The sequence below is a fragment of the Amaranthus tricolor genome, chromosome 10 (assembly GCF_026212465.1).
Source record: "Amaranthus tricolor cultivar Red isolate AtriRed21 chromosome 10, ASM2621246v1, whole genome shotgun sequence".
Lineage (NCBI taxonomy): Eukaryota > Viridiplantae > Streptophyta > Magnoliopsida > Caryophyllales > Amaranthaceae > Amaranthus > Amaranthus tricolor.
The window spans coordinates 6,288,355-6,314,127 of record NC_080056.1 but is presented as its reverse complement, the minus strand read 5'-3'; the positions used below and the strand labels follow the sequence as shown (position 1 = coordinate 6,314,127).

The 25,773-nt window shown below is 33.7% G+C and overlaps 1 protein-coding gene across 2 annotated transcripts; it reads left to right on the top strand.

The window, feature by feature from the left end:
• The first annotated feature begins 46 nt into the window (after positions 1-46).
• LOC130825567 (inositol 1,3,4-trisphosphate 5/6-kinase 4) lies at positions 47-19,449 on the top strand. 2 transcript variants are annotated; one of them, XM_057690857.1, is made up of 12 exons: positions 47-317; positions 4,594-4,629; positions 5,327-5,522; positions 6,277-6,371; positions 9,388-9,456; positions 12,011-12,207; positions 13,607-13,760; positions 14,744-14,794; positions 16,765-16,827; positions 18,270-18,415; positions 18,513-18,642; positions 19,080-19,449. In XM_057690857.1, the coding sequence occupies exons 1-12, from the start codon at positions 183-185 to the stop codon at positions 19,215-19,217; spliced, it is 1,410 nt and encodes a 469-aa protein (XP_057546840.1). In that variant the 5' UTR covers positions 47-182; the 3' UTR covers positions 19,218-19,449. The 2 variants fall into 2 exon arrangements, with proteins under 2 accessions (XP_057546840.1, XP_057546839.1); XM_057690856.1 differs by having other exon boundaries at positions 14,744-14,857.
• The last annotated feature ends 6,324 nt before the right edge of the window (positions 19,450-25,773 follow it).

Sequence of the window (25,773 nt, the reverse complement as noted above, 5' to 3'; positions counted from 1 at the left end):
TTTCCAAAATAATCGTTATTTAGCAAGAACAAATCCAAGTCTGAACACTAGGAATGATCACATGCTTGAGCCTCGAGCATCCAACTCTCTTACCTAGACCTCTTTTTGCTTCATAGAACTATACTCATCAATTTCCCATTGAACTTGAACTGAAATTCCTTGCACATTACAAATTTACAGTAATGGATGGATTAAGAGGAATTATATTGGACTCTTCAGTTCTTCTCGCCGAAGACTGCGACTCTAATGGCGCTCCCACTCTTCGTCCTGCTGCTGATTTCCTCTTTCGCGCCCTCCATTATTCCCAACTCCATAAGGTCTCCTCTTTCTATATCTCAATTTCATTTTTGTTTCTAATTCTGCCTTTTGGCTATGCATGCAACCCTAATTCTTTCTTTGTGAATTGGGTTTTTATAATGTATTGTTTGAATTGGTTTTTTATTGCGTTTTCATCTATCCATTTCCTTCCATAAAACGTAATGCATTGAGAAATCATTGCATGGTTCTAAATCAATGCTCTTAATGTTCACAGCAAATATAGAGTGTTGTGATTTGCGAATCTTATTGATGAGGAGATTTCTAAAATACAATCGGAGTTATTACTTTTCACTTGGATGATTGTTTGATGGGCAAAAGTATTGAAAAATAGAGAACTTTAACTAGTTTTCCGCTTTTTGGTTTGTTTGATGAAGAAAACTATTGAAATTGTAGGAAAAATCATTAAGTACTTTAGATTTCCATACATTCCTTTGTTTTTCTATTGAATTTAATTGATAAATCTAATGGCCCAAGTGTAATTAGACTATAGATTTTTTTCTTAGTCATGTAGTCTCACTTGTTTTTACAATAACCAAACACTCAAGCTCAATGACAACATTCCATTACCTCCATGTAATTAGTGGCTCCTAGGCGAGGTTCGGGGTTCAGATGTAACCAACATTATCTTTATTAGTGATGACAAATGTTATTTCCAAATTCCAATTAACCCTTGGTATCACATAAATAATAGGGCACGTGATTTAATGAGCCAATTTGTTTTACTCCATTATAATTCAAAATCAAAAAACAAACCAGGTTGCTTGATGTTATTTTTTAGAAAAATTTACCTCCTTAAAGTTTACTTTAGCGAATTACAACCTTATTTTTGCGAATTATGATGTGTTAAATTTTTAACCGCAAGTGCACGGTGTACGTGTAGATGCGGGTCGAACATAAGCAAACTAGGATAAGAAACTTGCTAATTTCTATTAATTATATTGCTTGAAAAGATAAATAGTTGGTTGGTTGTTTATCTAACAAACTAAAATGCAATGAAAATTTAGGTTGAAACTATCTGATGAAGGTATCTAGAGTGTCAGGAATCCCCTAAATTCTTTTATGATCAAACTCTTATTAGTATCTATGAAATGTCGGATTTATTATGTGATTAAATATGATCTTGTGAATCTCAAACTCTTGCTCTGTTGATTAACTATTAGATTTAGACCGTATTAATTCAATTCTCACACACTAGTTTTATTGAACGAATTTATAAGAATTTAACTAAAATTTACCTTAAAGCAAAGTTGATCCTAATCACACACGCTGATTCTATTAATTAGTCCAACAAAGCATATTTAATTTAGAGTTATTAGCACAATTTAATTACTTTAATCCTATTTTCATAGACACTTCTAATAATCAAATCATACTTGAATTGTAGGTTCAATTCCTAACTCTAGAAAATGGATCTACTCGCTAATCATGATGCAAATAAACAAAAACCTTAAGATGATACTAGACATGAATAAATGTGATAATATTGAAACTTGCAAGCAATAATTAAACAATAAGAAACACGACAATGAATCAAAAGGCAAGTGATGAAGAACAAAACTAATTCTTATTAAAGGATGATTAATGAAAATAATTAAAGTTACTTAATGGAAGATTAAACCTAATACAAGGTATTAAATGCAAGGAAAATTAATCCCAATAGAAACTTACAATTCTCAAAGGAAGATTTATGGAAAGCTTAATGAATAACCAAATTAAAGGATGAATTGAAAACTAAGAGTAATGAAAAGGAGTAAAAGAGAGTCAAATTGGAAGAACCAAGGAGGATCATAAAAAGAAATGTTTCAAACATGGAGGATCATAAAAAGAAATGTTTCAAACATAAGTTTTGTAAGAAAAAGAAAGGGCTTGTTGGGGATAACAAATTTAAAAGCGTTGACCTTGTTGACGAGGGCACTACTTGGATAAAGTACCTAGAAAGTGTTGAATTGAATACCCTCTTTGAAAGGAACATTTTCCTTTGTAATGATCTTGAGCCCAGTTGATTTTCATGGGTTGAGCTGAGTTGAGCCCCATTGAATCCCTTAAATTCTTGTATGATCAAACTCTTATTATTATGCTTAAAACAATCAACACCACTCAAAATCAACATGAATAACCGAAACAGGTAAAGTAGCATAACTCTTCAAAATAAGCACGAAATTATTAACAACGACTATCATTAAGGAGTATAAAATGATATAAATAAGTGCAAATGATTGCACTTATCAAATTACAGCCACCAGAGTATCAAAGTGTAATACCCCAGATTTAGCTTGAAAAAGGATTGATAGACTACTCATATCAACAAGGTGCATCTTCTTTTCTAGGGAGCCCATTTGTTAAGAACTCCACAGTTAAGCGTGCTTAGTGGAGAGCAATCTTAGGATGGGTGACCTCCTGGGAAGTTTTCCCGGGTGCGCACGAGTGAGGCCAAAGTGCGCTGGAAGACTTATGTTGGTTTGTGGGGCTAGTCTACAGTCTCCAAGAGTAGTCACCAGCGGTCCAAGGGGCCGAGGTGTTACAAATGGTATCAGAGCAACCCTGCGACCGTGGTTGATAGTGTTCAGTGCACCTAGCGGGGGAAAAGATCCTGAAGTTACGGTCCAACGAGGACGTTGTATCTTAAGTGGTGGTCAGTGTAATACCCCAGATTTAGCTTGAAAAAGGATTGATAGACTACTCATATCAAAAAGGTGCATCTTCTTTTCTAGAGAGCCCATTTGTTAAGAACTCCACAGTTAAGCGTGCTTGGTGGAGAACAATCTTAGGATGGGTGACCTCCTGGGAAGTTTTTCCGGGTGCGCACGAGTGAGGCCAAAGTGCGCTGGAAAGACTTGTGTTGGTTTGTGGGGCTAGTCTACAGTCTCCAAGAGTAGTCACCAGCGGTCCGAGGGGCCGGGGTGTTACACAAAGTCTACAGCGATCAGGCCAAATCACATAATTTCGACCATTTCGGAATTATGTGATTTGGCCTGAACGTTGAATAAGTGTAGCTAGGATCGAAGGTTTGGCAGCCGTACCGCGATCTAGATCGTTTGATCCCAATCGCGAGTCATTTGCGATCTGGATCGCTTGGGGACACGATCTGGTACATTATGTCACTCGATCCAATATCAGCCTTAAAATGCAGTCAAGTAGCAAGAAAAATGAAGAGAACAGAAGAAGAAGAAGAAGAAGGAGAAAAGAAAAGGAAAAGAAAAAGAGAGAAATAGGGAAAGAGAAAAGAAAAAAAATACCATTAATGTGTATTGAAATCAGCATCAATGGAGAAATTGTGACTTTCGTTGATGAAGATGAACCCAAACAGTTCAGCCGACATCAATTTAGTTTCTTGGGGTTCTATTCTCTTATTTGGATATAATATAAGTAGTGTTAGGTTTTTGGGCCTTTGAGATACTAAAGTTTAAAGCCCATTTTCAAATTAAAATTTTAAAACTTAGTCTTTTACAAATGAAACTAAACGTGACTTATATTCTATCCTTCTCTTTTTCTTTTTTTTTTTTCTTTTCTTTTTTTTTTTTCACTTGTAAATTATCTTACATTTAAGGTAGAAAGTACTTCATTCTAATGTAATCGACCCAAAATTGTACCTCGATCCGGTATAAATTGTTCCGTGACCATAAAAAATGCGAACCAAAATCGTTTCGATCCCACCTCAAATTTCTAACACTAGTGAATTATGACCCCGATCCCGTTCCGCGATCCGAATCGTACCTCGATCCTGTAACATAGCGTTATATACTTTGATACTTCGGTGGCTGTAATTCGCAAAAGATAAACATTGATGCTGTAATTCGCAAAAGTCTTAAACTTTAAGGTTGTAATTCGCAAATTATTATATATTTTTTTTAATATTATTGTTATATCTTGGACTGTTGAGTAATACATCTGAATTACCACTTATATAAATGAAGTGCCTGAAACCAAATAGATTAAAATCTTACTATTTGGCTCTGGATGCTGCCTTATGAGGGAATGAATTGTTCAACCAGGATTACTAAAGAGGTACTTTCTAAACTTTAGTAGTGGTTTGGGGGAATGTTTGTCTTGGTTAAAAATTAATGCTAAGAATGTTGGAGCAGAATGATGAAATTTTAGAGTGGATTGGACATCTTTGAACTTCATCTGCATCTGTTTACTAATAATGTTTTATGTGCAATGTTTCATCTCTGAAATACATTCATTATTTTGTTGCCTAGATTGAACATTTATTAATTTATACTTCATATCTTTTTTCCTTTTAATAATTAATTCAAGATCTATTTGTTGCTGCAGGGAATTCTTTTTGGACATGATCTTTCAATAGATAAGGTGTGTGGATACTTTAAACTATTTATTTATGATGATGGTACTTGTTAATCTCGGCAAATGTGAAAAACTAAATAGGACTAATGGGTTGAATAGGAGGGAGTATAATTTAGTATATCATCACGTGTCTATATGCTTTCTGGCTTTCTGCACTGTTTTACATTCCTTTTAATTTGATCTTAATGGTTAGCTTTTAAACAGTTGGTCATTACAACGGAAAGTAAGAACTATATTTTTTAAATTTTTTTTTATACAAATCATTTTTAATATACTTATCTTCTTGTAGACAAAATACATGAATTGGAAATCAATGCGAATTTCTTTGCAGGTTACTGTCATAGTGAACGGCCATTTGACTGTTTCATATTAGATTTCATCTCCGGTCTTGGGCATCATTCGACAAGACCTTACCGCTAACATCTAAAATATCCTAATTGTATAATAGAAACCTTTTCTTTGCCTTAAAGATTAAAACATGTGATTTACTTGACTGAGTATTTTAGAATGGCTCTGCCTTTGGCACATATGCAATAATACTTTTCATTCTTCCATTTTTTTTTTCAGAAGATTTGCTCGTTGCAGCTGCTATATGTATTTCTAATTCAGATTTATGCTACCATAATGATGAATGCTCATATTTGACCATGATATCTGTTCTTTTCATCTATTTACATTTCTTTGTTCTTCTTTTGTCTTGCAGGTCAACCTTCTCAAAAAGATGTGTGAATTATATTCATTCAATTGTCTTAAACTCAATATTTCAGTCGTAGACATTGTCAGTGAAATTGCAGTAGCTTGGGGTGATGTTGGAAAAAGTATTTTGTTCGTACTTTCAAGCCACCAAATGGACTCTGGTCTTAAGCTATGTGACCATGGGTTTTTTCTAAGTATTCTTGGTGAGCATTCGCTTGTTTATAGAAAGGGTATTTTTACATTTCCGACATTTTTCTTCCTGCCATGTTTTGTCGCATACTATGTAAACTAGTTGGGTGGTGGGTCTGAAAGTAGCTGAATGTGATTAAAAATTTGAGAACGAATCCAGGGAGAATAAGATTGCATAAATGTTGTAGGAAATAAGAGAATTAAATGTTTGATGTGTCTTAGGGAGCTACATTAGTTTGATACAAATTATGGCTCCTATGACATGAGGCTGAAGTTTTTCCATGATAGGCAATAGCAAGATAAAACATAGGATATTTCAAAATAAAGTAATGGAAGATAATATTGGGATGGAGCTTGTAATAAATATTTTTTTTTGGGAATACGAAAGAGTTCTGCTAGACAACAGTAATTACATGTTTTCAAACAAGTATGTGTAGAAGTTTTTGATGTATCGGTTGAAATTTTGTATTACTAGGAAAACCATGCAGTTTCTAAAATGTTTCAAAGGTTGGTGTTTGATGAGATGACGATTCTAATCTCTAATAAAATTCCGTTAAAGATAGCTTCTTATTGTCTTGAACAGGATTTCCAATAGTTGCTTTTTGATCTCCTGTACATGTAATTTATTATGTAACATGACCAAATGTATATGGTTCTTAGTTTTATTTAATTAATATAGAATAGTGGATGGGCCTTGTTTAAAGATTAGTATGCATGCTAATGTAATATTTTATGTGGTTCTCATTATGTGTTCAATCTTGTCGGTAGATGATGTTGGTGAAGATTCATACAAGAACCCAAAAGTGCATCACATCAAGACGCTGGAAGAACTGCCTTTGAGTTTGTGTCGCTTGAATAGAAAGGTTTGGGATATGCAATATCTTGAGCTAAAACTAGACTATTAGTCTTACGTTTCAGTAATTAAGTGATTTTAGGAGATCAGTTGTTTAGTGAAACCCCTTGAATCCAATTTTTAGTAACCAAACTATTTGAAGCTTATGGGGTAGGAAATTCAGACCATGTACAACCAATTGCTCTAAGCATGTTTCATGCATATAATTTTCTATCCTTCTCTCGTGCCATACACATTCAAAATAAAATGTGGTTGCTGGTCACTTTTTTTAAAAGAAGTAATATAAGGCGTGGTGAATCCTAGTCACTTTTTAAAAATAAATTAAAACAAGTAGTGTTCAATTATGTACTTCATCTAAGCCTCTTTTTATTTATTTTTTTTAAAAAAACAATGAAGTATGTGCTCAAGCTATCTCTTTCGAACCAAATTAGCAATGTAAGGTGATACGTCAATAGAATAGATTTGAACTCATTCAACCCATTCAAGTTATGAGACCTTTCCCATTTTGGTTGTATAGGCAACTAACGTGAGATTTAGAGATGAAATAGGCTCTCTCACCTAATAGACTAATCTTTTGGAATAAGCTCTCCCATTTGATATATAACAATGGTCCAACAACTTGGGGGGGGGGGGGGGGTGTTGTGGACTACGCTATTCGCGAGTCGCAACTAACGTACCTTTAACCAATGAGGACTTTAGGTTTTATGGGGGTTGAATGTATTGGATTTGAAGCCATTGGTAGTTATGAAATCTGTCCCATGTCGGTTCTATATATCGGATAGACTCTCTACTGGATGTCTTTTGTGTACTCTGGGTAAATTCACCTAGACCACAATCCAGATATATGACAAATTGACTATGAGAGCCCACTCCTAAAACTTCCTCACTTGCCTCACGTCTCCACCTCACCAAACCCTTTCTCCCTTGATCATTCCTACAAAAGTCCATCCTAGGGTGAGGACTCATTACTTACGGTAAATTAATAACATGTGAAATGCATCGCCTTAAGCGCGTAGGAAAAATCATGGAACTTACAATCTTAATATAAATGAAAATGATACTTACTACTTATTACTTAATAACAATACACATTAGCCGATACCACCCGCCCCTAAACTACCATAAACTATTAGGTAAATTGAATTATCCCAAACTTTTAAAAAATCTCGACTAAACCTCCACATCTACATCAAACAAGCTATACTCTTGTGAAATTGTAAGTCATTTTTTTGCTTGATTGGAGAGAATCTCATTTGATATTCTATTCATAATGATGGGAATTTAAACACATTGCAATACGACCTTGGATTTTGATTGATTCATTTTCGAGTCCTTGGGGGCTTAGGAAACTGTGGCAATCACTATGGACGAACTACAGAGAAAGGGAGAATGGTGCAGAATTTTTTTGTTTGAAGCATTTATTTGGGTGTTGTCACTATCGAAATTACAGTTCTTAATTTTCTATTTTGTTGGTATTCCTTTCTTTATGGTGTCCTGTTTTGGTTATATCTGATTCTTGTCAAGGCATTTGTTTGGGCTACATCTGATATTTGTCATGGCATTTATAAGCTCCTTCATGTATGTTTGGGAACTCGGAATTCATTTTCAATTCCAGATTTGGTCCAAATAACTGCATAGGCAAACTCTTGGATTGGTATTTGAAGTTCTTTGGAAGCGACCCAATTCCAAGAGATATATTAAAAAAAAGTCCAAATAACTTCATTTGTGATTCAAATACATTCCATTTCCCCTCCCTAAACCTTTTCCTTTTTCTCTCTACATTTTCTCAATCAATAATCCTGAAATTGTTTCACTTCTCTAGAAGCTTTGGAAGATGTTTGGATCACAATTTTCCCTCCTAAAACTACAAGGCTTCCTTGATTTTGGATTTTTGTGTTCCCTCCGACATTTTCTCCAGAAAATAAGAAATAGACAACTTTAATAAGAGAAGGATGGGTGATAATGATGATTATGATGTTGATGGAGAATTGTGATGGCGTATTAGAGTAATAATGTTACTAATGTGGTGATGTGGCTTAAGGGTGTCAGAATGGCGATTTATTCCTTTAATTTTTAGCACTCCCCAATATTTTGTATTTTGAAATCAAAATTTTCTTTTATGATTCCGTAATTGAAATCCTTTTTATGAAATGAATTACTACATCCCGAATGCAGCCATAAATTTATCAGACTTGGCATTGCATTTCATGCGTAACTATATATATACACTCCATTTTGTTTATTTTTAAGAAGACCTTTTAAATGACATCTTGATATTGTCAAATAAAAATGACACCTGTAGTTTCATGAGAATACTTTGTCTTTTCAGTTCTTTTAGATTCCTTTTTTCTTCTCATTCTATGGCTTCTTTGATTTTCAGTCTTCTTTTGTACTTAAGTTTTTCTTTTATTAATTTTAATTTTCTTCAATAACCTGTTTACTGCTTCTTGAATATTCTTCTTTCAGTTTCCTATTCTTTAATTTATTTATATTCTGTCTTATAGATTTTTCATTTTTATGGGTTTTCCATTTTTCTAAATTATTTTTGTAACAATTAGACAAAGAAGAATAACACGTATTGCCTTAAATGTTGATTTAGGTCCCCTCTATGTTGCATATGTTAGTAACTAAGTACAATAATAACAAATGTTTTAGATCTTGATGCAATTATAATACGAATATCATATTATTTTATGTACAATAATGTTCTAAAATTGTTTCAGTATTTTGAGCCAAAAGGTGCGCCTCGCCTATGAAAAGCTCGCGCCTCCACTTGGTCTTGAATCCCTCATGTGCCTCAGCGCGCCTGTACCTTGCACCTTCTTTCTTATGGAGTCACATTTGGTCTTTTGTATTGTCCGGTTTCTATGAAAATCTTTCTGTTCATATAAATAAATAAAAAAGCATTGCTCAATTGTATTTATCTTTGCTGGCAAATCGGGAAAACTCAATATTCCTATTTATTTTTTAGAAGGGTTGGCGATGATGCATTGTGTTGATCAGTTTCTAAAAAATATTGAAAACAGGTAGCTTCCGATAAAGTTTTAACAGTTGGCTACAGTATGAAGCACTCCCGACAAGCAGATTTTGCAAAGGTAAGCTGCAACTGTCTGAAGCCAAAGCAGTTGCTGTTTGTTTCTTACTATGATATGGAGCATGGTTTATATTTTGATAAAGATGTGTATGTTATTTGATATAGGAAGTAACGTGACCTCAGGCTTTGCTCCAACTCACAAGTTGCCCATGTAATTTTTGGATGATTCTTCCTAATAATTACTTAAGTGAAAAAGTCACGTTTAATCAGAAAATTACTTCTGAAAACACTATTGTGGTGACCAATTTGGATTTCCAAAAATGAACTTCACTCCAATAATGCTCTTTTTCGCCTTTCTGATTGTTTTGACGGGGTAAATTGTATTTCTTTCACACTGTGTGATGGTGTGGTGTGATACTGCCTATTTCCTACTCCCTCCATTCATTACTGATCATTGCACGTTCTGTTTATATCTGTTACTTGATGTTCTTTACACTTTCCAATTATTCCCTCTTCTGTAATTGTTTCTTAAATTATCTCTCTGCCTTGTAATTGTTTTTTCCTTTTTCTTTGTTCCCATATACCACTGCTCTAGTAATTGTGAAGTTTGTTTGGGGAACTATGGGAGTAGGAAGAGTAAATATTTGTAGTTGGTGGTGATTATAACAAGAATAGAAAAGAATAACTCATTTTTGAATTATGATGTTATTTCTGGAAATTTGGGGCCCTTGACGATACTTCCATCGAAAAGTTAGGGTGTTTAAGCATGTCTTAATGTAAGCTTGTTTCAATAAAGCTTCACATGGCCTTCCACAGTTTCTCCTTGCAGCACAATGCTTGTTGGTTTTATTGCTATTTGTTGACTCTGTGTCATGGTTTGGGCTACTTCTGAATTCTGAACTTCTGACCATGTGACACAGCACAACCATGCCACAACCGCTTCAATGAGCTATAATGCCCTGAAATTACATAATAGACACCAAATTATCTATTATAGTATTATAGCTCAAAAATAGTTCAAATCATGTCTGAAAGTGTTCTTAGACCTAATAAATATGCCTCCTGAAATGTTTATAATTCTTTTGAGATTAACTTCTTCTGTATCAACATAAAAAGACAAATAAACAGAATATTTGTGCTTGAAAACCTGTGTGAGGGCGTTTATGAATGCTGAATTGCAGACCATAATATTTGTTAGATCTTCTCGGGCCAGGCTTTCTGCCTATTGCTGTCGTTGCAGTATCAGTAAATTCACTCTTGATATCTTAGTAGTTAGTAATCCTTAATGATAGATTTTTTGGCTTTAGTTCACTGGTCGTTCCTCATTGTTGCAACAGCATGTACCAATGCTTCATGCTCAATGCCCTAGCACTCTCATAGGATTCAATATCGGTTAGTTTCTTCTATGTATTCTATTGTTAATCTGTGGAATTAGTTTTCTTCTATGTATTTTTTTTATTATCTATTGTTAAATGTGTGGAATTTGTCTTATTGGCTATGATTTTCATCTATATTTTGGGTGTAGCCCTGAGGCTGTCACAGTGTTATCAGGTAGTTGCATGAACTGGATACACAGGCTTTGAATTTGCTTTGTCTTCATGATAACTTACATTGAGATCAGCGGATGAGCAGGGAGGGAGGTTAAATTTTCAACGAGAGTTCTCTACTAACTGCTGCTCGTGGCTAGTAGGCTTGGACTTCTCTTGTTCTCCCTGATCCTCTTGAACTTCCGCAATAATTCATTGTAAGATTCCTTTGGGTTGAGAAGTTTTGAGATGATCTTATGGGCACTTTTAAGTAGTCATAGTGCAAAAACAAGACCGCACATATATATTGACGATTCGTAAAGGTTTACAAATGTAGCAAACCAATAAAACCCACATCGTAAAGGTGTAAAAAGCGTTTTAGGCCGATTTAAGGGACATCTCATGGTTTTGGTCCGTATTCAGCAATGCAAAACCCCAAACCACATCACTATGACGATTAACGCCAGCTCGACCATATTCACATTTTTGCATTATAGTTCTATTTACGTTTTTATCTGCACATCTAGAAATTTGTAGAGAAACTGTAATCACAACACCAAAAGACTATTCCAAGATTTCTTTGCTAAATGTCCATTCTCGAATCTCGATGGAACCAATGGTTTTACTTTAGTTTCAGATTATAATGGTTTATTATAAATCGAGTTATTAAATTATTTGTGCTACTTATTCATGTGAAGTCTTAGGTGATGTTTGCAATCAAGGGTTAAAAACAACCTTTTTATTATTACAAGGGTAAGGCCGCATACATGCACCCAAACCCCACTTTGACGGGATCCACTTGGCATTAGGGGTAATGACATTTTTATTTTTTTTTGCTATAGAGTAAAATTTGAATTTCAAGATTGTTTACTCAGTGTGTACTGTGTAGTCACTTTTTATAGATAGTTGCCGACTTGTAGTTCTAATTTTACTGTTACTCATCTACATGTCACGGGAAAATTTGAAATCGTGGGGAGAGCATTGGTTCTTCACTGTGATGACTGTTGAAATTGTCTTGCTGTATTTTTTGCTTTTCTACAGCAGATTTTTTCCCCACCTATAGTGAACCATATGTTTTCCAAATGACAGAGAGGTGCATTTCCACTGTATTCAGCCCAGTATGAATTGATATTTCTGCCACTCAGTTATGAGATGTCCATACCATTGCAGCTGCAAGAAATTGACATAATCCTTCATAAAGCAACTGATAATATAGTTTCTGTAGAGTTGAATTCATCAATTTCCCCTAAAATTACCTTCACAAATGGTATGGAAGAGTTGAGAAGGTACTTGTATAAATTTGGTTATATGTGTCTTCAATGCATTAAATTTTAAAGACTTCATTGTTGCATTTGCATCAGGCAATGTTCCGTTTGTTCATTTTACTTAATTTTCCTTAGTTGAAGATCTCATAATGGTTTTACCCATCCTCTGGTTGTGAATTTAAATTGTTAGCTCTTAATGAACTTATATCCCTCTAAATGCACTTCTTCTAACTGTAAAATGTCTATTCCAAAGCTTATTTTTTCTATGTTCTATTGAGTTATTCGTTTGTGGTCAAAATTCATTTCATGCCTTAGTGCAATGCATTCTTTTGAACACGCAATACTGCTTTAGGTACCATACAGAAAAATTGTCTATGTGTCGCGATTGTAGTAACAGTTGCGATGTCGTGGACGCAGTCACCTTGCAGCATAATGTAAAATTAATTCCGCATCGCATCGGCCACGTTGTAAATATTAAGAAAAACGAACGGATATTTCTCGCGTTGTATAGGTGTAAAAAAGTTGCGTTTTGGGCCGTATCAAGGGATATCTTATGGTTTCGACCGATATATAGACGTTACAATAACTATATCACTCTCGTTTCCGCATCACTATTACCATGATTGTGACTGTTACAACATTTTTATAATATGCCTTATGGTATTACGACGCGTTTCGTGGATATTGCAATGTGAATTGTTAACTTCAAAAAAATCCATTTTATTAGCGATTCATATTTTCTTGAGAATAGCAACTTAGAATGGTTGTTCCTCCATGATTTAAATCACTGGTTACATAACAGGTTTTGTTGTTCAGTAGACCCACAATCTATTATGAAGCGGATGTTACGTAACGTAATAGCCTCATTTTTTTCCATCCTAAGTAATTGTAATATTTGATCCCTGGGTACACCAATCTCCATCATAGTTGGTTCGATTCTTATTTATATCAAGAGACCACTCTCCTAAGTGATTGATTGAAATATGTTTATAGCTAAGCCCATTGCTAATGGTGGTTTACGCTTGGTTACTTTGAAGCATTACCAACTTAAAAACTTGTACAGTGGAATACTTTGTTCATAGTTTTTTACAAAAGCTATTAAGATGTACGAAAATTTACCTTTATGGTTTCATGAATTCAGTTATGCCATGTTTGGGAACAATAATTTCATTTGAAAGTTTGGAATTGGCTCAAATTTATTGTTTGGCAATCAAAAATTTTCAAATTTGGATTTGGATCAAATTCCACCATGGTTTTTAAAGTAGTTAAAGTTGAGAATTTGAGAATGACTATCCAAATCTTGTCATTCTCAAATTCTTCATTTATAATTTCATAATTAAAATCCATAATTTGAAATGAAATACTTGTTCCCAAACACTACATAAAGGAATTTTAATAACATGTTGACAACGACATACAGGACCTTGGAGGATCATCCTCAGTGTTGTGTGATTGATCCGTTTGACAAGATTTACCCTGTTTTGGATCGACTCAAGATCCAATATCTTCTACTTGGCTTGAAAGATCTTAACAAGGAAGGCTGCTCAAAAATAAGAGGCCCTCATTTTCTTAAGGTAATTAGATGTCCCTCCTGTTCTCTAAAGTCTGAACGTTATACATCCTTTCAGTTATATTCATTGTTTTAGGAGAATAATCATTGTTCCCTAATTTTGTCGAGGTATTTCTGTATTATATGCCTCTAGTATCTAAGCAATCAAACTTAGATCGATGATTCTCTTTGAGTTAAATTATGCTCAATCAGTTGCGAAAATGAACGTGATCAGTGATTGTTTATTACATATCAATTCCATAAATATGAACAAGCTCTTTTCAAATGAAACCTTCTTTGTATTTGGAGTGAAGAATTTTTATTTATTATTGTGGATTAAGAAGCCATCATATGTAATTACATGCATTTGAATTGGAAATTGGAATCACAACTATTGTAGAAGAGTGTTTTTGTTTGAAAGTTGGAAAGGTGTATAGTTATTTGGTTTGATCATTTGTTATCTAAATGGGGCCAAAACTTTATATTTCTTTGATTCTGATTTATAGTGGACTATAGTAAATTATTAAATCATGTGTACTTATTTATGTGAAGTTGACGATGCCGAGGTTCAATCACATACAATCCTTTTGTTATCACAAAGGTATGGTTGCGTACATTCAACCTTGAACCCCTTTACCCAACTTAAGTGGGAGCAACCTAATAGCATTGGGGGAGAAATTTATTGACATTTGAAAAGAGGGATATATTTATTTAATAAATGCTTGCAAACTCGTTGACAACCGCCTCTGAAATGCAATTCGAACACAGTGTGCCAATTGAGTATATTACAACAATGCTATATAGACAACACACCTTTCTCATAATCCAAACAACCTTATTATAGTCTTCATCTATAATCATGTATTTTGTTTTTGGTAATCATTATAGAATGGGGCTCATAGATTGTAGCCACGTTATGTTTTTAACTGCATGTTTGTACATATTCACAAATACTTGACTGATTTTCTTGGCTGATTTTCATCAATACTTTTTTGGTTGAATTTACAGGTTGACAAGTATAACGATCTTAATTTGACAGAAAAGCTATTGGAGGCTAAGGTATCGCTCCCTAGCATAGTAAAACCTCAAGTTGCTTGTGGTGTATCAAGTGCTCACAGTATGGTATGAGCTATTCTTGATTCTTCTTTTTCTGTGAAGTATAATTTTTTAAATAAATGAACTTGGAGAAAATAACAATTGTAACCCTAAGCCCTGGAACCTATTTTAACTGAAAATTTAGTGTATCCCTCCCCAGCATAGTGAAACCTCCGGTGGCCTTTGGTGTATCTTGAATTTTTGCTACTTTTCGTTGTAACTGTGAATTTGTAAATCTATCCCATCTGGTCAAATGTTGAAATAAGGGTGTTAGCAAACAAGCATGTAAAAGACATAATTGCTAAGCGATGACCTTGCTTGGAAATTTGTTTGCTAATAGCTGATTTGATTAGCTAACTATTCTATCAGTTGATTTGATCAAGTAATAATAATTACTCTTGTTTCTGCCACTGGGCACTAAAATTGTCAATAAGTTCTAAGTGTAAGCTTGCCGATTGTATGAAAAGATGTAAGGATGTTGACATAACATATTTTGGCAATTTTTGATGTCATTGCCTTTTACATGTTAAATTATGATCCTCTCATACGATAAATCTTTAAATTTAGGTCTTTTGAGTAATAGATGGTAGAATACTACTAAACGGAACTGTTTACCTTAGTTTTTCATTTTGCTTTGTAAGCATTTTTGCAGGATAGCCATTAGGTTGATTTGTTTATATGTTGTTATTCGTCTGCCTCTACTCTCTTATACATACATTAGATATAGGAAAACTCAGAAGTTCTTTTGTTAGGAAACTATTGTTACTCGTTTGATGTTAACTTCTACTTTCAGTCTCTTCTGCTTAATGAATATGGGGATAATTATGCAAGCACACACAAAACAAAACATGGTTAGGACTTCTTATTGATGTGAAGAGAGGAGGTGGAGACATTGGTTGGAAAGGGTATGTTTCCTTCTGTAGAAGATCATATATAAGTGGCCGTCGGCTGTTTCAATGACCCATCAAATGAGAAGGGACACAGTAATTAACAATAATTAAGAATTTTTAAATTAACAATAATTAAAAAAAAAAAATAAAAGTAGGGTGAACTTTTGCTTGAGAGCAGGAAAGGGTGTGGCGGATTCAAGAATTTTTAAATTAACAATAATTAAGTATAATTGGTTTCCTAATTTCTGAATTTGATGAAAATTTTGAGACTCACATCTCACCTTTTACACTTTTCATGGGCTATTAATATACACATACACATATACAAACACACTCACTATGTTACTCAGGAGAACTAATAGTATGTGTCCTAGTGTGAGGCTCAGCTAATTTAGAGAAATGTTCCACAATTTTGATTCAGAACTCAGTGTCCAAGTTCCCTACTGACTGTGTCCGTGTTCGAGTGCTGAGGATCCGACGTGAGTATTTAAGGTATAGAAGGTGATAAATAAGTAGTAGACAGATAGCTAAATAGATAGATATGTGAATGGATAAACAAATAGACATTTTGACTTTTATTCTATGATTCATGCTGTAACTTGTCTTCCTTGAAACAATCCAAAATGCAATATTTTTTACTCTTTTACATCGTGGGAAATATCGGTTCAGTTTTTGTAAAAACCTTTACAACGCGGTTGATGCAATGCAATGCGGCCTTGTTTTTGCACTATATGCAAAGGTCACAAACATTTTGGACTTAAACTTTCCAAAATCATTGTTTTTATTTTGTACACTTTTTTGTATTTTATGACCCTTGCGCTGACCATTAAACTGTTTTTGAACATGAGAGAGTTTTGGTTCATTTAACCGATCCCATATAGTTGGGATTAAGGTTTTGCATGTAGAGAGAGCTTCTTATTTTTTTACTGGAAATCTGTCATTGTGATTCTGATTGGGAGTTCATTAATTTATGGCTCTTTTACTTTCTTTAAATTTGAATACAGGAAAGCTACAAGTGTTCTGATTTTTATGGATAATATACAGGCTATCGTCTTTCGTTTTGAAGATTATAAAGATCTCGAGGTGCCTCTTCCAGCTATAATTCAGGTGAGTAAGAATTTACAACTCACTGATTTCAATAATTTGTCTAGCTTCTTAATGTGCTACATTTCTATCTTTGGGGTGAAGGGTGAGGAATGGGATCATGGGAAGCCATTGAAATAAAATGATACCTAACTTTCTTTTTTAATAATTTGACAAGGTTGAGAAGCTAGTCTGTCCCAATGAGTAGTCAAAGGAAATTAATTGTGCAATGATTTCTGATGCCTTTTTGTCAATTCTGTCTATCTCATTTCTCCTGGTTTTTGCTCCTCAGCTCTCATATAGCATAATTTTCCTTGGCTGACTCCGCATTTCCTCTTGAAACTTATTTCTTTGCTAAATTTCATTAGTTGGCCTTACTATTCTGTGCCTAAAATATTTGATTTTATTTTTTGGTTTCATGAGAGGTGTATGTGTATCATAATGCTTATGAAACAAAAATATGATTATCTATATTTGGGAGTGATTTCCAAATCTTGACATAATATGAGATAGTTCTCGAAAAAAACTTCTTAAAATGGCACATTGAGTTTGGAGCATCTTGTTTTTTATTTTGAGGAAACATTTTATTTAGAGTAGAAAGTAAAATTTTATTTAGGGAATTGGATCTTGTCTCAGCTAGAGCTAATTCAACTTTCCTCTGGTAAGGTCCTGGGTCCAAAACTCACTAAAAAAAATTTATTAGAAGATAAAGAGTCCTCAAGGCATTGAAAAAGAAAGACCTGAAATCAACACTAATCAAACAACCCAATTCTCATTAAAATCAATTAGAGTAAATTTTGAACGTAGTCGCCATTGCGGTAACGGTCACGATGTTGCGGAAAAGGCACTCATGGTGTTATGACTCGCTTCACGTACGTCACAATGCAAATTGTTAATTTAATATTCAATTTAATATAGTAATGCAAGTTTTCTAGAACATATATTTAAGTTAGAGCTTATAATAAACCTTTTAAGGCCTGATACATATTTTAAAAAGATTATAATGACTAATGTTTGAATAACAACTTATAATGTTATTACTCAATGATTTAAATCACAGGTTTTGCAATGGGGTTTTGCGAAAAGCTCAAAATCTGTTATAAAACAACCAATATTTAATGGAACATCCTCATTTTGATTCCATTAGTCTTCCTATATTTTTTTCTTAAATTTTCTTGCTGTCCCTTGTCGTTTTTTCTTCTACCCTTGTTTGGCAGTATTCGGCAACGGTAGAGTTCTGCACTCTACCCTTTTTTGGACAATGTCTCTTAATTCCCGAGGGTGACAAAAAATTATACCAGCTACTGTTTGAGCTTTTTGGGGACACAAACATGTCAAAAGATTCCTTTGGATAGTATTGAAATACAAATTGTTTTATTGATGAAAACTTAGATGTGACTTATTATACTTGCTAGTTTTCTTTTCTTTGATATTGAACCAAAATCTTGGGTCTCGAAACGGTGCAGGAATACATAGATCATTCATCTACAATTTTCAAATTCTATGTCTTGGGCGAGCAAATCTTCCATGCTGTGAAGAAGTCCATACCTAATGGAGATGTGTTGGTGCAACTGTTGAATGGAAATGAATTAAAACCCTTGGTATTTGACAGGTAATTTTCTTGGTAATTCTTTCTATCATGCAACCCTATTTTAAAACTTGCATACTAACTTAATTTCCTCTGTTAACTGAGTGATTTTCTTTCACAGCTTGAAGTCCCTACCTACTTCTGAGAAGAATGAGATCGGTGATGCTGCTGTTGATCTCGAGCTGGTCAAAAATGCTGCAAATTGGCTAAGAAGAAAGCTCGATCTTACTATATTTGGCTTTGATGTAGTTGTAAGAACTCGAACCATCACATTTTTCACTTTATTTTAGGAAGATATGACTTTGCCTTGTACTGCTAATAAAACCATAGTGCAAAAATAAGTTCGCATCGTATTGCATCAGCCACGTTGTTAGGATTTAAAAAAATCAAGCCAATATTTCCCATGTTGTAAAGGTATTAAAAAAACACGTTTTGGGTCATTTCAAAAATATTCCATGCTTTCTGCCGATATTTAGCACTACGATAACGTATCATGAATCCTGTTGCCGCATCATCATGATCACAACCGTTCACAATTTTGCGCTATGAATTGGACTAAAGAAGCGTCCTCATCCCTTAGTAGAAGCTTGTGTTAACCTTATTTATCTATATTTGTACTTCAAAATTGATTATTCATCAGGTTGCAATTTCCCTGTAAGGCTAAAACATAGTTTTCAATTTGTTTCAGATTCAGGAAGGTACAGGAGACCACGTGATAGTTGATGTAAACTACTTGCCATCGTTCAAAGAAGTACCAGACGATATAGCAATTCCTGCATTTTGGGAAGCCATCAAGAACAAGTTTAAAGAGAGACAACATGTGTGATCAGCACTATTCCGCAATTATACGAAGTTGTGCATTTGGTCGTGCTGAACATTGATCACCATCGTATGATAAGAGTGTTAGTTAACTGAACTGAACTAATATGTAGTTTTCCGTCTTTTCTTCAATTACACTCATGGAGAGTTGGATTTTTTCGGAGTTTTTAACTCCTATTTCTCGAATTGGGGTTTTGATGTTTGGTTTATTATACCGTTTTCAATGCTCATTTCCTGTACTATGGTTCGGCAAATATGACACCAAGTATTGCACTCGTGTCGGGGCAATGGGATGCCTTGCTTTCTACATATCCCATCTAAAAAAAACCGTAATTAACAAGCGGGTATCTATCTACTCATATTTGATATTAGATTGTGATAATGGAAATGAGTTTTGATGTTAACTTTGTTGTGTTAGAGGACGGGTGGCGTGAGATTAATGAAGGAGGAGCAAATTTGAGTTTCGTTCAAAGTGTCTGAGACGATGGCTGACCTGAGATGTTGAAGGAAGAATGGCGTTGGCTTTCGTTTGTTTTGTTTTCGAGGATGACTTACTTGAGATTATTAAACCAAAGAGTGGCTCTGTCTTTCATGTAGAGGATGGTTGATTTGAGAAGACCAGTGAAAGAAGAACGACTTTGTCGTTATTGTGTCTTTGTTGAGTCCGGATGACATGAGAACCATCGATGACGAAAGAGCAGCTTTGTCTTTGTTGAGTACGACTGACGTGAGAATAAGTGGTTTTGGTAGTGTGACTATTATTGTTGAGCACAAAAAGAAAACGAGGGGGAGTGGTGGTTATCGAGAAGGGAGGGGGAAGGGCTGGTGGTTGTCAAGGAGGAGGGGGAGGGAGGGGAGGGTGGCATATCCAAATATTCAAGTATATGGGTCAAAGTTAAAGTCAATAGCAAAATCAATATCATACGAATTTTATTTTCAGAGATTTTTATGTAGCAGGTATATATAGAGATTCGAAAAAATAAGAGTCGTGGGGTCAAATAACGAGGGATTGAAAAAAATAAGACTTTTTAATAACTTTATTCAAAAAACAAGCTTTGTTTAAAATTTTTTTCTCAAAATAAACGTTTTTGGCTCCAAAGCTAGGCTTGGTGTATACTCGCTGTTACTAACAGCGAATTAAAAAAAATGGTCAAAAATTTAGTCTAGGGTAAAGTCGTTGTTGCTAACAGCGAATTAAAAGAAATGGTCAAAAATTTAGTCAAGCGTAAAGTTGTTGTTACTAACAGCGACTTAAAACCAAATCCATAACTTTCCATTTCTATAATTTCATATCGCAAATAGTTTTCTTCCTTAAATCCTCAATAACAAGACTACAAATTAATACAGCAACAATTAACACTAAACTTAACTATTGCAAAATTGTAAAAAATTCAATTTACCTTTCTTAAGTTCCTCTAAATCTTCCTCAAGTGGATCATCTTCTTCAATCTCCTCACTTCAATCTCCAACTGCAAGTATGTGTTAGTAACTTCAAATGGATCATCTTCTTCAATCTAAAATTATATTTAATTATAAAATCAAATAAATATTGATTTGTGATATCTGTTTTGAATACCTTTTTATTTCAACAAGCATCATGCAGGATTATCATGTGGCATTATAAAAGACTAAAGTAAAGCACCTCTTAAAACAACTTGCAGTTGGAGATTGAAGTGAGAAGATTGAAGAAGATGATCCATTTGAGGAAGATTTAGAGGAATTTAAGAAAGGTAAATTGAATTTTTTTACAATTTTGCAATGATCAAGTTTAGTGTTAATTATTGCTGCATTAATTTGTAGTCTTGTTATTGAGGATTTAAGGAAGAAAGCTATTTGCGATATGAAATTATGGAAATGGGAAGTTATGGGTTTGATTTTAAGTTGCTGTTAGTAACAGTGACTTTACCTTTAACTAAACTTTTGACCATTTCTTTTAATTCGCTGTTAGTAACAGTGACTTTACCCTTGACTATATTTTTGACCATTTTTTTTAATTCGCTATTAATAACAGCGAGTATACACCAAGCCTAGCTTTAGAGCCAAAGACGTTTATTTTGGAAAAAAAATTTAAACAAAACTTGTTTTTTGAATAAAGTTATTAAAAAGTCTTAATTTTTTTCAAATTTTCGTCAAATAACCCCATTGTCATTGACCCACCTCCGCCCATGGTACTCAAGAAAGGGTTGGCTTGGGTATTGCCTTTTTATAAAAAATTAATTTGTTAATAAAACATTTGAAAACTAATTTTAGTAAAAGTAAGTTACAAATTAGTTAAACAAAAAATTTAATCAAATATTAAATGATTCAACATATTATTTTTTTGTTAATTATTATCAGTTAAATAATTAAATATAATTATATAAAATTAGTTTTATCATACTTAAATGCAAAGTAAAATAAATACTTGTAATGGGTTGCTGCGTAGACTTACGTACAATGCCATGCCAAATTAATAGATCTCAAAATTTTCATATCACGTCATCAATCGATTACTGCACAATGAAAACAAATTGACCTAAACATTCTACATAACATTGGCAATATGTAACGTTTGCAATATATATGAGGGATCTAATAAAAAGATGTTCAAAATAAAAAGGATAAGAAGTATTATATATTTTTTATTTCAATAAAATAAAAAAATCTAAGGACAAGATCAAGTCAAAAATACTTAATTGTAAAAGTCACTATATATACAGAAAAAATATTATGTCATAAATCTGAAAAATGTTTTTAATTTATAACATTGTATTTTTTTGTATAAAACTGACTAAAAAAATCCTTCGTATGCTTCTTATTTATTTTAAGTACCATTCTTATTTTAGTCAAATACTAATGTACTACTCCCTCTATCCCTATGAGAATACACTCAATATGTTTTAGTGAAATTTAGTAGAAAGAGAAATTGAGTTTAAAAATAAGACAAAAAAAATGGATGATAGAAATGTGGTTAAGATGGATAAAGATAATAAATTTGTGAATGAGATTAAAAGAAAGAGAGTGTAATCATTATAAAAAAATAAAGGTTGCAAAATGAGTGAGCAAATAAATATATCGAGGAGAATCAAATCTTATTTTAGTTGAAGCATGCACTCCTCTTGTACGAGGAAATAGCCCACAAAAATATTGGAGGAAATAGCCCATGAAAAAGTATAGCTTATCTTGTATAAGAAGGTCCGACCATGAGACAAATACACATGATCAACTCATTTTGGTAATTAATCATTTTAAAATTATAAATAATCACTTTAACACAATAAATATACAACTATACATGGATCAACCCAAATGGTCTCAACTAAATTTATACAAACTTTAACTTCTTTTTTTTTGGAAAGGTACAGACTTTTACCTCAAATAATAATAATAATAATAATAATAATAATTATTATTATTATTATTATTGAATGAAATTAATTTGAAGAGCTTTTCAAAAAAATTATTTTAAAACGATAAATATCAAAAAAAAATTAAAATTAATAATCCAAGCGTTTATCCAAAATAATCCTAAGGATTATTTTTAATAATTCAACCTTTATTTTTAGATTGCTGTCAATATACTAATAGAATATGCTGATATCAAACTAGAGATAAAAGTTGAATTATTAATAAAATGATAGCAAATTAAAGATAAAAATTTAATTATTAAAAAATAATTATTTAAAATTGAAATTATTCATAATAACAAGGGAAAATTGTAAACAAACACCTTTTAAAACCCGGTTTTTGTAAAGAAACACCTTTTAAAATTTTTTTTGCAAATAAACACCTTTTAAGACACTTTTTGTTAAATTAAACACCTTGATTGGAATTCCGGTGGGTTTTGTCCAAATTCCGACGTTGAAAAAGCTATATGAGTTGCATATTGCGCGATTGATTTCAAACGCAGGGTAGAGTTCAATTGTTCGCGAATTTCTTCTCCATCTTCCTCATCTTCCTTTCCTTCCCTCCATATTTCCCTTCAGCATTGTTGATTGTGACCGAAGATTCGTTGCTCTGTTAATTCTTGTTGATTGTTAAAGGTAAGGGTTTTTTCGCAATAAAGTTACTCTCTTTTTGATGTCAATTGCATTGTAAATCGAATTTTTAATACAGTTGTTTAATTGTTACGCATTAGTACATTGTGTTTGTGGAGTTCTGAAATTAGGGTTTGTATTTGGTAATTGTGCAAATGAGGACAAAAAACCCTGTATTTAATCCTTCAACTGGTATCAAATGCATTTTCAACCTAAAAATATGGCATGAGGGACGGTTTGTTAATAAGAAGAAAAGGAGGTTGTATGATGAAGGGTGCCTTGATATCAAAGTGGGTTATTCTGAAATCAATTTTTTTGGTGTTGTACAATTAGTTAGGAAGGTCATTCTGAGGAAAGATGCTGAGTTTACTGTATATTATAGGAGGAAGGGGAGGAGCTTGATGAATGGTTTAACTGAATTTACACCCAACACACCTTTAGTTGATGTATTGGCAACGAAAGATGAGAATGATTTCATTACTGTATTTGTGGAGTATGATCAGAGTACATTGGATGTGGGTTCTTTGGATGTTGTTGGTGGAGTTGAGGAGGATAATGATAGTTATGGATTTGAGCAGGATAGTGATGATGCTGGAAGTGAGGACATTTGTGAATTTGAAGATGCTGTAAAGAATTTGGACATTCAAGATTGTGGTTGGGCTGGGCCTAAGGTATTAGAAGGTTGCCCAAGTACTTCTGTTGGCCCAGAAGCTGAGTTGGACCACAATGAAATGGTAAATAATAGCCAAAACCCTAAGTGCAAAAAAGTAGAAAAAATAGCAGCCTTCAGGAGAAAAACAAAGTCTTGTTTTGAACAAGTAACCATTGAAGATGCTGAACCACAGATTGGAACAGAGGATGATGTATTATATGATGGTGCTGCAGATGAAGATATACCAGTAGGTGGTGATTTATTTGCAGAAGGTGTCACCAAGAACTTGGATAGTACGGTTGAGAACAGCCTGCAACAACACAAGTTCCCTCAACTGATTGTTAGGGATGAAGAGGTTGAAGTGAGAGAAGATGATGATTTGAATGAAGACTTAGAAGAGGAAGGCAGTGGAGCAGAATCAGATGATGATAAGGTAGATGATGGACCAGTATTCAATCCTAAGGTTGACTTTAAAAAAAATGTGGAGTTGAAGAAGGGAATTAGATTTGAAAGTGTGCAGGATGTTAGGAAGGCCATTAGGCACCATGCTATTATGAACAGGTATGATTACTATTTCTTGCATAACAATTCAAGAAGAGTTAGTGTATATTGTAAACATAGATGCAAGTGCCCATTGAAGTACGGTAGGTATATACAATGCATATGTGAGGAGCAGAAGTGTTTGTTTAGAATTCATTGTAGAAAATTAAAATTGGAGGAAACTTGGCAGATTAAAAGCATGACCAGTGAACATAGTTGTGGATTTCACAGTGCAAATCCCAAAGTTACATCTGAATTTTTAGCTGAAAGGTATTTAGACTATTTTAGGGATGACCCCAATCTGAAGCTCAAATACTTCATGAAGTTGATTCTTAGGGACATTGGGGTAAGTGTGAAGTATCATAAAGCCTATTATGCCAAGGTCATTGCTCTTCACATGATTCATGGTAGTGCATTAGAGCAATACCAAAGGGTTTGGGACTATGCTGCTGCAGTTTGGAAGTATGTTGTTGGTTCATCTGTATTTGTTGTTGTCAGTGACATAGAAAGGCCCCCAACAACATTTCAAAGAATGTACATCTGTTTGCAGCCTTGTAAGGAGGGGTTTCTACAAGGTTGTAGGCACATAATTGGTGTTGATGGTTGCCACCTGAAAAGGCAATGGCCAGGAGTATGTTTGGTAGCTGTTGGTAAAGATGGGAATAATAACTTGTTTCCCATAGCATGGGCTGTTGCAGAAGTTGAAAATAAAGATAGTTGGACATGGTTTCTTGATCTGTTAACGAAAGATCTTGGTAGTGTTACTGAACACATAACTTGGGTCCATGAAAATGAGCAGCTAACCTTCATGTCTGACAGGCAAAAGGTACAATACCCTGGCTCTTTTATGCTCCATTTCAAGTATTCCATTAAATAATTTAACACATTTTTTGTGAAACAGGGACTACTGGATGCATTCTCCAAAGTAGTGCCAAATGCAGATATAAGGTATTGTTGCAGACATATATGGGCCAACTTCAAACTCAATTTTGCAGGAACGACTTTTAAATCTTTGTTTTGGCAAGCAGCAAGGGCAGGGACCAAGGCAATATTATAAACTCTTCTCTTGTTTAAATAAGGCAATTTTAGTGTATTGTTGCTTAAATAATCAATGAACACACTTAAATAATGCAGGACAAATTCAATGAACAAATGCACGCCATTAAGATGTTGTCTAATGATGCTTTCAAGTATTTAGACAACATCCCTGTTCAAAGGTGGAGTAGGCATGCTTTCAACCCTAAGTCCAAGTCAGCCATGGTGTTGAACAATTGTTGTGAGTCATTTAATTCGGTTTTGAGGGAGTGTTCCAAAACAAGCCATAAAGAAGAAAAGGGGTAAAATGAGCCAAAGTC

Coding starts and splice junctions, on each gene's coding strand:
- LOC130825567 (XM_057690856.1), top strand. CDS start 183: ATGGATGGATTAAGAGGAATTATATTGGACTCTTCAGTTCTTCTCGCC. Junction 16,828..18,269: donor CTCTTCCAGCTATAATTCAG/GTGAGTAAGAAT, acceptor GAAACGGTGCAG/GAATACATAGATCATTCATC. Junction 18,416..18,512: donor AAACCCTTGGTATTTGACAG/GTAATTTTCTTG, acceptor TTTCTTTCACAG/CTTGAAGTCCCTACCTACTT.